This window comes from Carlito syrichta, unplaced genomic scaffold (assembly GCF_000164805.1).
Source record: "Carlito syrichta isolate Samal-C Ts95f unplaced genomic scaffold, Tarsius_syrichta-2.0.1 Scaffold304726, whole genome shotgun sequence".
Classification (NCBI taxonomy): Eukaryota; Metazoa; Chordata; class Mammalia; order Primates; family Tarsiidae; genus Carlito; species Carlito syrichta.
In genome coordinates this window covers 126615-139944 of record NW_007248822.1, presented here as the reverse complement: position 1 = coordinate 139944, position 13330 = coordinate 126615, and the positions used below count along the sequence as shown (strand labels likewise).

At 40.8% G+C, this 13330-nt stretch overlaps 1 protein-coding gene across 1 annotated transcript in view; it reads left to right on the top strand.

Annotated features, from left to right (window-relative positions):
- RIOK3 (RIO kinase 3) overlaps positions 1-13096 on the top strand; it is a 31097-nt gene extending 18001 nt beyond the window's left edge. The window contains 6 exon segments of the mRNA XM_008060774.2: positions 5527-5724; positions 7279-7438; positions 9065-9145; positions 9238-9327; positions 10222-10329; positions 11519-13096. Of these exon segments, the coding sequence (XP_008058965.2) occupies positions 5527-5724; positions 7279-7438; positions 9065-9145; positions 9238-9327; positions 10222-10329; positions 11519-11626 (745 nt within the window). The 3' untranslated portion in view covers positions 11627-13096.
- The last annotated feature ends 234 nt before the right edge of the window (positions 13097-13330 follow it).

Sequence of the window (13330 nt, the reverse complement as noted above, 5' to 3'; positions counted from 1 at the left end):
TCCTGGGCTCAAGTGATTCTCCTACCTCAGCCTCCCAATGTGTTGGAATTATAGGCATGAGCCACTGTGCTGGCCTGTGTTTCTTCTTCTGGTAAACTCTTTGTTATCCTTTGTCCATTTTCTGTTACACTTTATGATTCTCTATAATGGGTGATCTCACTGGTGGAATTGGTCTCATAATCTGTACTTTGGCATTTCTAAGTTAGCAAAACTAGAGAAGATTTAGTTTTCTGCAGCTGAAAGTAAATGTTAGTTTTTGCTGGGCGTGGTTGCTTAGCCTGTAATCTCAGCACTTTGGGAGGCTGAGGTGAGTGGATTGCCTGAGCTTGCGGGTTTGAGGCCAGCCTGGGCAACTTGGCGAGACCTTGTCTCTACAATTAAAAAAAAAATTAGCCAGGCGTGGTACCGCACGCCTGTAGTTCCGGCTACTTGGAAGACTGAGGTGGAAGAATCCCAAAGCCCAGCAGGTCGATGCTGGGTTGGCCGTGGGCAATGCCACAGCACTCCATCCTGGGCGACACAGTGAGACTCCAACTCAAAAAAAAAAGTTTGTTAGTTTTCTGTGCTACATAACAAATTGCCACCAACTTAGCAGTCTAAAACAACACCCACTTATGTCATGGTTTCTGTTGTCCAGAGGTCCAAGCATAGCTTAGTGGTTCTTGATCAGGGTCTCACAGTGCTGCAATATAGGAGTTGACCGAGCTGCATTCCTATCTGGAACTCAGCATCCTCTTCTCTTGGTACCATTCGGTTCCTTGCAACTGCAGGACCGAGGTCCCATTTTCTTGTTGACTGTCTGCTGGGGGCTGCTCTCAACTTCTGGAGCCCCCTGAAGCCCTTGCCATAGGGCCCTCTCGCTGACCCTGCCACACAGCAGGTCACTCTTTTAAAGCCAGCAGGAGAATCTCTTGCTCCAGTCTCCTAAGCCTGAGACACACAGAGTGGACTGTAATCATGGGATGACTAGACTATCACCTTTGCCACATAGCATAACCTAGTCCAGGGAGTGGGCTATCCCCTTCACACTCGAGAGAAGGGGTGTTATACCAGGTATGCACCCTAGAGGGCCAGGATCTTGGAGGCCGTCCTAAAATTCTGCTTCCCACAAAGCTCTTCTGGTTTCTGCCACTTTCAGATTGGCCAAGCAATCAACATTACTCCAATAGTACGAGACATGGGCTTTAACTCTCAAGAGCTTAAGTTATAGCCAAGAGGAGAACATTACAGCAAGAACTATTATAGTCAATAAAAGATAATTACATAATAGAGTGCACAGTTATACAAATTAGACCTCATATGGGATAAGGATAGAAGATATATAGAACAGGATCATTGCCAGGCACATTTAGGGACGGTATCATGAAGAAGTTAGGTCTCAACCTGGATTTTTCAAATAGGTTAAAAAAAAATCCAAGCTGGGCTTGGTGGCTCAGCCTGTAATCCTGTGCCTTTGGGAGGCTGAGGTGAGTGGATTGCCTGAGCCTGCGGGTTCGAGACCCACCTGGGCAGCAAGACCTCATCTTTACAATAAATAAAAAAATCAGCCGGGCGTGGTAGTGCGCGACTATAATTCCGGCTACTTGGAAGGCTGAGGCGGAAGGATCGCCAGAGCCCAGCAGGTCGAGGCTGCGGTGGCCGGGAGCGGCCACTGCACTCCAGTCTGGGTGACAGAGTGAGACTCCAACTCAAAAAAAAAAAAAATCCAGTGTTGAGGTCAAAAAGCTAGTTGAGGAATATATACATTGTATCATTTACTTAAAATTTTAAATTCATACAGAAAATTATATGTATATACATATATATAGATGTTAACTTTATAGATGCTTGTGCATTTGGATACTTATGTATATCTCTTTAAAAGGACTAGAAATACAGCAGTCATGACAGTGATTCCCGCTGCTGAAGTGGGATGGAGAATGAAACCACCTGGGTGGTCATCAGAGGGAACTTCAACTTTATCTGTTAAATTTAATTTATCTGTAATATTTAATTCTTTAAGAATGGAAGGACTAAAGTTGAATAGGCACTGAGAAGATTAGAAGGTATATGTTTAGAGGTAGTAGAAAATAATGCTGTATGAGCAAACTGGAAAGTGAGTAGGCAAAGGGATATGCCATTTGCTAAGAAAAAGGATGTTTTTGTAGTGGGAGAGTGACTAGGTAAATCTTATAAACTGAACTCTATCCTAGAGATCTTCCAAGTAAGGAGTCTCTTCTATGGTTTGGTTTTGGTTTTGGTTTCTGTTTTTGTTTTTTTTTAATACAGGTTCTTGCTCACTCACTTAGGCTGGAGTGCAGTGTTGTGATCACAGCTCACTGTAACCTTGAACTTCTGGGCTCAAATAATCTACTTCAGCCTCCTGAGTATCAAGGACTAGAAGTGTGTACCACCACACCTGACTAATTTTATGTTTTGTAGAGATAAGGTCTGGCTTTGTGGTCCAGGCTTGTTTTGTATTCCTGGCCCAAAGCAGTCCTCCCGCCTTGGTCTCACAAACTGCTGGGATTAAAAGCATGAGACCTGGTGCCTGGCTATGGTGTTTTTGATAGGGTTTCACCTAATTTATGGTTAAACTCTTCTAATGACAGGGAGCTTATCATCTCAAAATCTAACCTGTTCTCTCCAAATGTCTCTGAATTATTAGACATTTCTTCTTTGTACAGAATCTCTAATTTGTCTCCCTGAAAATTGAATCAGTCATTGCTTTGTTAAACTCTGATGTGTACACATGGCTCTGAGTTATGGCTGCCATGTTTCCTAGCTTTGATCCCCTCCTCTACCTTGGGGAGGTGACTCTCCTCTCTCTCTTTCTCTCTCTCTCTCTCTCTTCCACTCTCTCTGTCTCTCTCTCTTCCTCTCTCTCTCTCTCTCTCTCTCTTCCCCCCAATTTACTTTCTAAATAAACTATATTTTTCAATTAAAAAATTGAATTATCCATTCACCAAATATTTGAACAGCTATCATATGCCAGGTATTCTTCTAGATACTGGGAATACAGTAGTAACTGATACAAGGAAGGTTTCTGCTCTAATAGGATGTGCTTTCCCCTATCCTCAATCCCCCTCCAAGACAGTAATAAACTAAAAATATCAGATATGTGCTATGCAAATAGAAAATAGGGTGATGTCATAGTGACAGATTGACTCTTTTTTTAGTAGGACAGGAAAGCCTTCTCTGATGAAGTGACATTTGAAAGTCATATCTAGGGGTCGGGCTCGTTGGCTCAGTCTGTAATCCCAGCACTTTGGGAGGCCAAGGCGAGAGGATTGCCTGAGCCCACGGGTTCGAGACCCACCCAGGCAACTTGGCGAGACCTCGTCTCTAAAATAAATAAAAAATTAGCCAGGCGTGGTAGTGTGCGCCTATAGTTCCGGCTACTTGGACAACTGAGGTGGAAGGATCGCAGGAGCCCAGCAGGTCGAGGCTGTGGTGACAGTGAGACTCCAACTCAAAAAAAAAAAGTCACATCTAGAATACATCAAAGATCAGTTGAAAGGGCATTCTGGACTGGAAAACAGCGAATACTTTAGGACAGGTGAAAGCACAGTATCTTTTTAAAAGAGTCTAAGAAAGCCAGCCTGCCTAAAACCTGGTATGCATGTTAAGGGGAGCGAGGAGGCTGGAAAAGTAAGCAGGACTACATCAGGTAGGGCTTACCTGTGTGTCAAGGTAAGGAGTCTGCAGTGGGAACCAAAGTTGTGAATTGATTCTTATTTTCAAAAGATGACTCAGTCTGCTATGTGAAAATGAATTATACGGGGTCAAGAGAAGAAGCAGTATGATAGGTTATACATGTATCATAGTAATTAAATGATGGTAGAGGTTAGACAAGGAGGTGGGAGTGAGAGAACTTGGTGTGTGTTTTGAAGGTAGAGTGAAGAGAAGTGCTGCTGGATTAGATGTGGGGTATGAGAGTGAGAGGATCAATTCTGGGCTAGAGCACTGGAGGTGCTGTTTCTTGAGGTGGGATCCTGGGGAAGGGCAGGGTTAGGGTACAGACCTCAAGAGTGTTATTTTGGCCATACTAAATTTGAGATACCTGCTAGACTTCTTCTTTTTTTGAGTTGGAGTCTCTACTCTGTCGCCCAGACTGGAGTGCAACAGCTGCTCCTGGCCACCGCAGCCTCGACCTGCTGGGCTCTGGCGATCCTTCCGCCTCAGCCTTCCGAATAGCCAGAATTACAGGCATGTGCTACCATGCCCAGCTGATTTTTTTATTTATTGTAGAGATGAGGTCTCGCTGCCCAGGCGGGTCTCGAACCCGCGGGCTCAGGCAATCCACTCACCTCAGCCTCCCAATGGCGCGGGATTATAGGCTGAGCCACCGAACCCGGCTTGAGTTGAGCCTTTTAATAGCTCACTGCTGGGGAACTACTGCAGTAGCATCCTGAGTAAGCCCGGCACCTCTATCTTCTTCCTGCACCCCGCCATCCTGACATGATCGTTCACTGGACCTTCATGAAGCGTGTCTTTGAGAATGCCATGCTCAGTAGGCCTCGGGATTCCCACCACCTAAGAGAATTCGTTCAGACTCTTCATACGTGTGCCTCTGTCCCATCCCTTTGGCTCCAACTTCTTTCATTCCCTCTCTGCAGCCAAGTCTTACCTGTGGTATTTGTTGTTCCTCAGAGGTTCCTTACCTCTGCTTTTTAGTTAATATTATTCAGATGCCACCCATTGTTCATGTTATGTTTCAGATGCCACCTATGCCATGAAACTTTGCCTGACCTTTCCTATAGAAAGGAATAGGACCTGTTCAGTTCATGTACTGCTTTTATTCTCTCTGGCCCCTCCTTGCAGACTCATAAGGTCACGAGGCAGGACCCCTTTACTTGCCTTTGAATCTGCTAGGAGTAAAAGAATTTTTTTTTTTTGAGTTGGAATCTCACTCTGTCGCCCAGACTGGAGTGCAGTGGCCACTCCCGGCCACTGCAGCCTCGACCTGCCAGGCCCCAGCGATCCTTCCACCTCAGCCTTCCAAGTAGCTGAAACTACAGGCGCGCACTACCACGCCTGGCTAATTTTTTTTATTTATTGTAGAGATATCTCGCCCAGTTGCCCAGGCGGGTCTGAAACTCGCGGGCTCAGGCAATTCACTCAGCCTCCCAAAGCACAGGATTACAGGCTGAGCCACTGAGCCCCAGCAAAAGAACTATTTTTAAAAGAGCTATTTTATTAGTTGCTTTTATTAAATTTTGACTCTGAACCATGTCAGGTAGACTGTAGCTTATTTTAAAGTACATATGTCTTCATTGACTCCATGGTAATTAAGTGAAGAACAGTATGTTACAGATTGTTGAAAACTGGTTGACAATTTATTTGAAAGTATGTTTTGTTTTTTAAAAAAATCAACCCAAAACCTAAGGTTTTATTAAGATCCAAAACTTAAAGGCTTAAAAAAAAAAAGTTGACACTCTGATAGAATATAGATCTAATTTAGTGCTAAACAGAGTCTTTATTTTGAAATTGTTATACTTGTGAGCTGGCAACTTGTACTGACTTAATTTTTTTCTTTCTCCCTAGCATGGAAGATGAAAAGGAAGATAGTAAAGTTATACCTTCAGAATGTGCCATCAAGGTATTTAAAACAACCCTTAATGAGTTTAAGAATCGTGACAAATATATTAAAGATGATTTCAGGTTTAAAGATCGCTTCAGTAAACTAAATCCACGTAAGATCATCCGCATGTGGGCAGAAAAAGAAATGCACAATCTCACAAGGTAAAGAAAACCATGTGCTGGATGTAATCTTGGGTAAATAACTTTCTGTTAGGACAAAAAAAATCCCTGCTAGCTTTTAAATTCATTGTAGAAATAGTGAAAGGCCAGGCATATAACCTGAATTCACACTTGCGGGATTAAAAGGCTATTTTCTTTTTCTTTCCTCGGTGAAGTTTGAGGGAAACTAAGGCATTTTCTGCCTCAAACATTTTATCATCTATCTAAATGATATCTTTTAAATTGTCTTTCTCAAGAAGTAAAAATTCTGGTATCTACTTAGGCTTAATATAAAAAATGGTTTCCCTTTTTGTTTCAGATAATGTTATTTATTACATCTGTTAATTTTTAGTTGTATTTTGCTTTCATTGATTAGACTTGTTTCTCAATTTTCTAAGCAGTTATTTTCTATCAAAGAATTTGTTTTATCAGCCAAGAAATTCAGTAACAACCCCTCCTGTTAATAAATCTCCCATTATCTTAATTGAAAACTTTAGGTCGGGCTCGGTGGCTTAGCCTGTAATCCTGTGCTTTGGGAGGCCGAAGTGAGTGAATTGCCTGAGCCTGTGGGTTCGAGACCCGCCTGGGCAACTTGGCGAGACCTCATCTCTACAATAAATCAAAAGAATTAGCCGGGCATGGTAGCGCACGCCTGTAGTTCCAGCTACTTGAAAGGCTGAGGCGGAAGGATCAGCAGAGCCCAGCAGGTGGAGGCTGCAGTGGCCGGAAGCAGAGTGAGACTCTAACTCAAAAAAACAAAAAAAAAAAAAAAAAAGAAAGAAAGAAAACTTTAGTTTGTTATTTTCTTGAACTCCTGACCTCAAGTAGTCCTCCCACCTAGGCCTCCCAGAGTGCTGGGATTACAGTAGTGAGCCACCACACCTGGCTTAGTTTGTTATTTTCTAAAGATGTTTGCTTTCAAAAGTAATTATCTGTATATGTTAGTTGCAAAATCCTTCTACTTAGAACTCTGAGTAGAATAATTTCCTAGGAGGTCTTGGGGTTCTCTGGTCTCTCTTCTATAGCACTGAGATGTTATCCCTGCCCCTCTTAAAATTCTTCAACAGATTTCTGTAGTCAACAGTGTAAATTCAAAGAATTTTCATGATTTGGAGCTTGCCTTTCTCTGTAGCCTCAGCCCACATTTCCCTTTCTCCTGCTCACAGACTCAGCTATGTTGATTAGTCTCCATTCTTCAAATAGACTGTGCTCTTGAAGGCTTCCTTGTGCTGTCTTAAGCCGGCTAATTCCTGGTCCCCGCCTGTTCTACCAAGCCTTCTTTGGTGCTGTGTGCTCCCATAGCTCCCACCAGTATCTCTGCCAGTGCATATATCATGGTGCACTATGATTGTCTCCTTACTAGCCTGGCATTTCCACTAGTCCATGGGTTTTTTATGGGCAGAGGCTGTGTCCTATTGTTGTCTTCCCACACTGGAAATGTAGTGTAGGGTAGAACACAGCGCCAGCCCATTGCAGGCCCTGGTTAGGTATTTATTGAATGAATGCCATATTTTCTCTTTCTGACCTTTATATTCTTAACAATTTCTTTCTGTATAGAATGCAGAGAGCTGGAATTCCTTGTCCAACAGTTGTACTACTCAAGAAACACATTTTAGTTATGTCTTTTATTGGCCATGATCAAGTTCCAGCCCCTAAATTAAAAGAAGTAAAGCTCAGCAGTGAAGAAATGAAAGACGCCTACTATCAAACTGTTCATGTAAGTTGTGCCTTTAAAAGCATTCGCACACCAACTTTTAAAAATGTTTCCTCTAAGCCGGGCTTGGTGGCTCAGCCTGTAATCCTGCGCCTTTGGGAGGCTGAGGTGAGTGGATTGCCTGAGCCTGCAGGTTCGAGACCTGCCTGGGCAACTTGGCGAGACCTCACCTCTACAGTAAATCAAAAAATTAGCCGGGCATGGTAGCGCTCGCCTGTAGTTCTAGCTACTTAGAAGGCTGAGGTGGAAGGATCGCTAGAGGCCCACAGGTTGAGGCTGCGGTGGCTGGGAGCGTGCCACTGCCCTCCAGCCTGGGTGACAGAGTGAGACTCCAACTCAAAAAAATAAAAAAATAAATAAAATGTTTCCGCCAACTTAGTTCTTTCAAGTTGTCCTATTTCAAGATTCTATAACAAGGACAAACTGAGGTTTGTGAAGGCATTTTACACTGAAGAGTTGTCCTTATATCAATATGCCTTGAGTAGTTTTTAGAAAACTTACAAGATTTAGGGAGCAGGGACGTCTTCGTTGTTACATTAGTGACAGCACATGAAGTTTTCACAAAACTTCCTTAAATAAAACTTGAAGTTAATACATGTAACAGATATAGTGCCTCATTAGTTTGCGTCCTTTCTTGAATGTCATGGTGCCAACAGTAAAGGAAGGGAAGCAGATTTGGTCTCATCCTAAGAAACTGATGATGAAAATTGTAAACAAGGAGTGCTGGTGTTAGAGTTGGGAGTTACATGCCAAGAATCTTGAGGAAACTTCTCCTGCTTTGAAATAGCAACAAATTAAATCGAGAGCCTTAGCTTAAGGAAACACTCCTGAAACTGTCATTATGCCTCTGAATTGTTTTACTTGAGAAACTTAATGTGCTGCGTATGCAGCCTCTGCATGAAGTCATCACGTCATGCAGCTGCTGTGAATGTGGAAATGTCAGTCAAATTGGTTTTTAAGCTACAGCTAAAACTGATCCATCTTTCTCTGCCTCCAGGAGGAAAATAGTGAAAGGAAAATCAAATCCATTGTTCTGGCTCCTGTGGGAGGTGGGTGGCTGGGAAAGAGATGAAGCAGTGATCAAACTTTCCTGTTTAAGTCCATTAATGCTGCCAAGCAAATGCATTAATATTGGTTTCTGCTATAAGACGAGGGGTCATCATCCAGAATATGAATCTATAATGCCATTATTTATAAGAACATCACTTTCCCACTAAGTCTGGTAGGAAGTACTTTTCACCTTGGAATTGTTTATACCCCATCCTGGACATTTGTGCTTCTATGAAGGGAAGTGGCTTCCCTAGGTCCTCTGGTTGGTGACAATCAACAGAGTTGCTGTATTACTGTTGTGAGAATCCAAGTCTGACTGTTGGCTTCCTGATCTTGCTGTCACAAGGGCAAGGAAGCAGAGTGTCACAAGCTGACCCCCCTCCATTATCTCTCACTGTTCCTCCACACTACCTAAACAGCAAAAAAGCACAGTCCTAGACTGTACAAAGCCAAGAGAAAATACAGTCTTTAACTTTTGTTTTACTTTGTCTAAACAATATTGGTTGATATACACATTTTAATTGTATAGGTAAGTAGAAGTTCCCTTCATTTTCTAAATGTTTGCTTCCCTCCTCACAGTTAATGCAGCAGTTGTATCATGAATGTACACTTGTACATGCTGACCTCAGTGAGTATAACATGCTGTGGCATGCTGGAAAGGTAAGGAGGACATTTTGTCAATGTTCAGATTCAATTACTCAGTGTAAATTATTGAATGTAAATACATCTATCTATGTTCTATATTTAAATAGGTCTGGTTGATTGATGTCAGTCAGTCGGTAGAACCAACCCATCCTCACGGCCTGGAGTTCTTGTTCCGTGACTGTAGGAATGTCTCACAGGTAGGCATGTAAACCAGTATATCTTTTTTTATAGGACATAGCAGGTCCAAATATTTTTCTCCTAAGATAAGTAAGAGGACCATATTCTTAGAAATTAAAGGAAGGAATTCTGGCTCCTTCCAGGATAAGGATATAAAGATCAATTTGTTACAATAGATTTCATATTCAGTGAGAATTTGGTTCCCTGTCTCACATTTGGGTAACCTTTTCAAGGGAATAAGTGTGTGTTTTGACTTCTCATATTTAGACAGTCAAGTAGACAGTTAATGCATGCACAGTGCTTAAACAGAAGCTGGTATATAGGAAGACTGCATGCTTGCCATCATTATTACTTTTAAAAGAAGACAGTCTCCATAGTGGGGCAGTATCTGATCACTGTCACGTGAAGCAGCATAAAAACCTTAGAGAAGGAAAACTCAGTAAGCACAGGGTTGGGTCCTATTTGTTTGTCATTTCTAGGGGAAATTAGTTGTTTGTAGTAGATTCAGATAGGTATGATCTTTCTAAAGGATAGAGTACTCATATTTCAAGCCTGCTTGCACATTTTATTTTAATTCATGGGATTTAGTGAAAGTATTGTGTCTACACATTCAAAGCAATGCCAAGCAATTTTATGTATACCACTCATTTTTTCACCTGTAAAAGCTGCAGAGTAACTTTATATATGCCTTACTTTTATGGCTATAGAAGGTACAGCATGACAAACTCAATCTAGAAGGCAGCAGATGTGTAAGCAGGTAGAACCTGAGCAGAGTTAAGCCTGAAATGGGAAGGTCCATGGTTGAAAATGGTGGAAGGAATTCAGTGGTCATACATGCATACCGTTCCCTATTTTTAGTTTCTAAGAGAGCCTTGCTAATATCTCTTACTGCCTTTCTTATATTTCTGTACTAGTTTTTCCAGAAAGGAGGAGTAAAAGAAGCCCTTGGTGAACGAGAACTGTTCAATGCTGTTTCAGGCTTAAACATCTCGGCAGATAATGAAGCTGACTTTTTAGCTGAGGTGAGTGATAGACAACTATTTTCCCCCTGCTGGGACTGAGGATGCACAGAGGAGGTAACTGAAACCCAGAGCTAACTGCATCCTCTCTTCCCTTCAGAACATAATTAATTTGAGATTTTTCTTAAGATGTTTTTGTTTTTTTTTTCTGAGTTTTAAATTTAGAATAAGCATACAGCAAAGTACTTCTTCAAGGAGTTCCCAGCTTGGTCAAATGGGCAAAGCACACATTGCCAGTATAGTCTTATTTCCTTTATTTTATGGATGAGGAAGTTGACAAAGACTCTGGGTGATACAAAAATAAGTAACACATGGTCTCTGCTCTTCACTGAACATAGAAGGTTAGAAGTGGCCATCCTAGCTGGGTGTGATGGCTCACGCCTATAATCCCAACACTTTGGGAGGCGGAGGTGAGAGGATTGCCAGAGCTCAGGGATTTAAGACCAGCCTGAGCAACATGGTGAAACCTCATCTCTACAATAAATCGTAAAATTAGCCAGGTATGGTGGTACATACCTGTGGTTCCAGCTGCTTAAAAGGCTGAGACGGAAGGATCACCTGAGCCCAGCAGGTCAAGGCTGTGGTGGCTGTGAGCGTGCCACTGTACTCCAGCTTGGGTGACAAAGTGAGACTCTGACTCAAAAAAAAAAAAAAAAAGAAGTGGCCATCCTTATACCTAGTCATTATACTATCAGATCTACAAAAAATGAGACAGCAATTAATTATTGCACATGTTTTACCAAAGCAGAGAATGATTACTGAGTCTGCCCCATACCTTCCCATTATGACTTGAATTTGGCTGAGCTGTGCTGAGGCCTAAGGCCAGAGGAAAAGGAAGAGAAAGATGGTAAATTCAGCATCCAGCACAATATAGGTGCTCAGTGAGGGGATTAACTTGTTGTTGAAAGTTGAATGAATGTTCCTTTTTTCTGTTCCTGGAGAGCTTTATAGAGCACACAGTTAAGACACGTCTTAGTCCTATTGGTAGCTTGATAAATATACTAAATATTAACCCCAGTAATATAATCAAGTACAAAACCTACATGTATGTGTGAATATATGTGTACACACAGTGATTCCAGTTCAAGGCCAACATCAAGAATAGTTTCAAGAGAGTAAACATACCAGCTCAATCTAAAGAATGGTTTCTGTGAAGTAAGATTTTGATAAACGAATTCAATATATTTGATAGATAGAAACTTTGGAGAAAATGAATGAAGATCACGTTCAGAAGAATGGAAGGAAAGCCGCTTCCTTTTTGAAAGACGAGGGAGGCCCGCCAGTGCCATGTGATGAATAGCACCAGCACCCACTGCCTTCAGTGTTAACGCCATGGTGATTGTCAGCCACCCACAGCCAGTGAAGTGATTGGTGACCTGAAATACCAAAACGTGAGGAGCGTACAATGGTGCTTCGGTGCTTTTCCCCCTTGTAACCCATGTGCCAGATGTGTGGAGCTCAGCTCAGCATTGAGAGAATAAAATGTCACTACCTCTCATCTTATGAACAGGATAATATAATTATTTAACAGCTATAGGCTATCAGGCTGAAACAGACTTAATTTTACATGCCTCGTGGTATAAATGTTTTGATGAGAATTTTTAAAACTTAGGTAGCATTTCCAAATATGGGAGGAAAGGACAGATGTGTTTACAAGGGAGGGTTTTATTACAGCATATTTACTTTATTCACTTCCCTGTTTTGTATTGTGTCTTTCCTCAAATATTTTATTGGCCCCAAATTAGTATTCCTCAGTTCTAAAATTTTTTCTCTAGTGGGTATTGCAAATGGAAATTAGGCTTCAGAATGACTGATGGGAATAGACATTGGCACTGTACTTTTTATTGATATATCATGAAAATGAATGGAACCCTACTTTTTCCATACTCCTAGCTAAGAAAAGGCATCATAGGCATCTGAAAGAAATAAATATGTAAGAGCTTCTTAACTATCCAAATTTTTTAATTTAATTTTCAGCTTTTCTACATTTAGGTTAAATAGTTCAGATATAACTCATGGTGTGGCTGCTCTACATTTATGATGAAATGTAAATTATCTGGAAGGAGAGAATATAAGACTTAACCACGTTTGACATATTTTAATGAAGTCAGTGAAACAAAGTTGAATTTGTATTACTAAAACCATACACTTATGGATTGATTTTGAGAGAAATATAGCCAGTTAATTGGAAATATAATTAATCAAAGGATGAAAAGTATATATAAAACAACTTGGATACCAAATTAACCAACTCATTTGGCCTCATTTTTAATAATTTTTTTTTTAATTAGATTTTAGTATTGGCTGGACACCACTTTGTGGAAAAGTATATTGGCTTTGTTAGGATTGAAAGTTCATTATAAAGATCCAAACCTGTCTGGTAATAGACAGTAACAGTCAAGACATCATTTACAATTTGAAAGCTTCTCTTTTAACATCATTGAAAAATGCCAAATATGTTATTTCTAGAAAAATATTTATTTTTGTTTTGTTGTATAGCTCTGAATTGCATTTCAGAGAAATGTGATTTTGAGTAGATATTCATTACATTTTTGAAATGTTTACTACTCTGAAATAAAAATTTAGATGACTGGTGATTATTGGCTTTACAGAGGTTTCAGAGAATGAATTTTTAAAACCATTAAACATCTAAAACTTGTTCTTTGTCTGACATACTCTGATAAAGAACAGCAAACCATCGCTGTGTGGCATTCTTGGAGTGTGCTATGAACATGTTTTTTGAGACATTAAAGATGAAGCGATCATTTTAGAGTTGGTTCTTTGTGTGGTTTCTTCTCATTCTTTACATCCTGGTACTAAGTTACCCTTTCTGTATAAAGTTAAGCTAAATAGGTTTTTTTCCTCTCAACTTCTCATACTTAGTTGAGAGTGAAATCAGATGAGCTTTTTTCACATAGTAGAAAAAGAATAGTACAAAATGTGGGTTTGCTAAATAAGTAATCAAATACAAATGGAAAACATAAAATATGGAAATAGGGATATT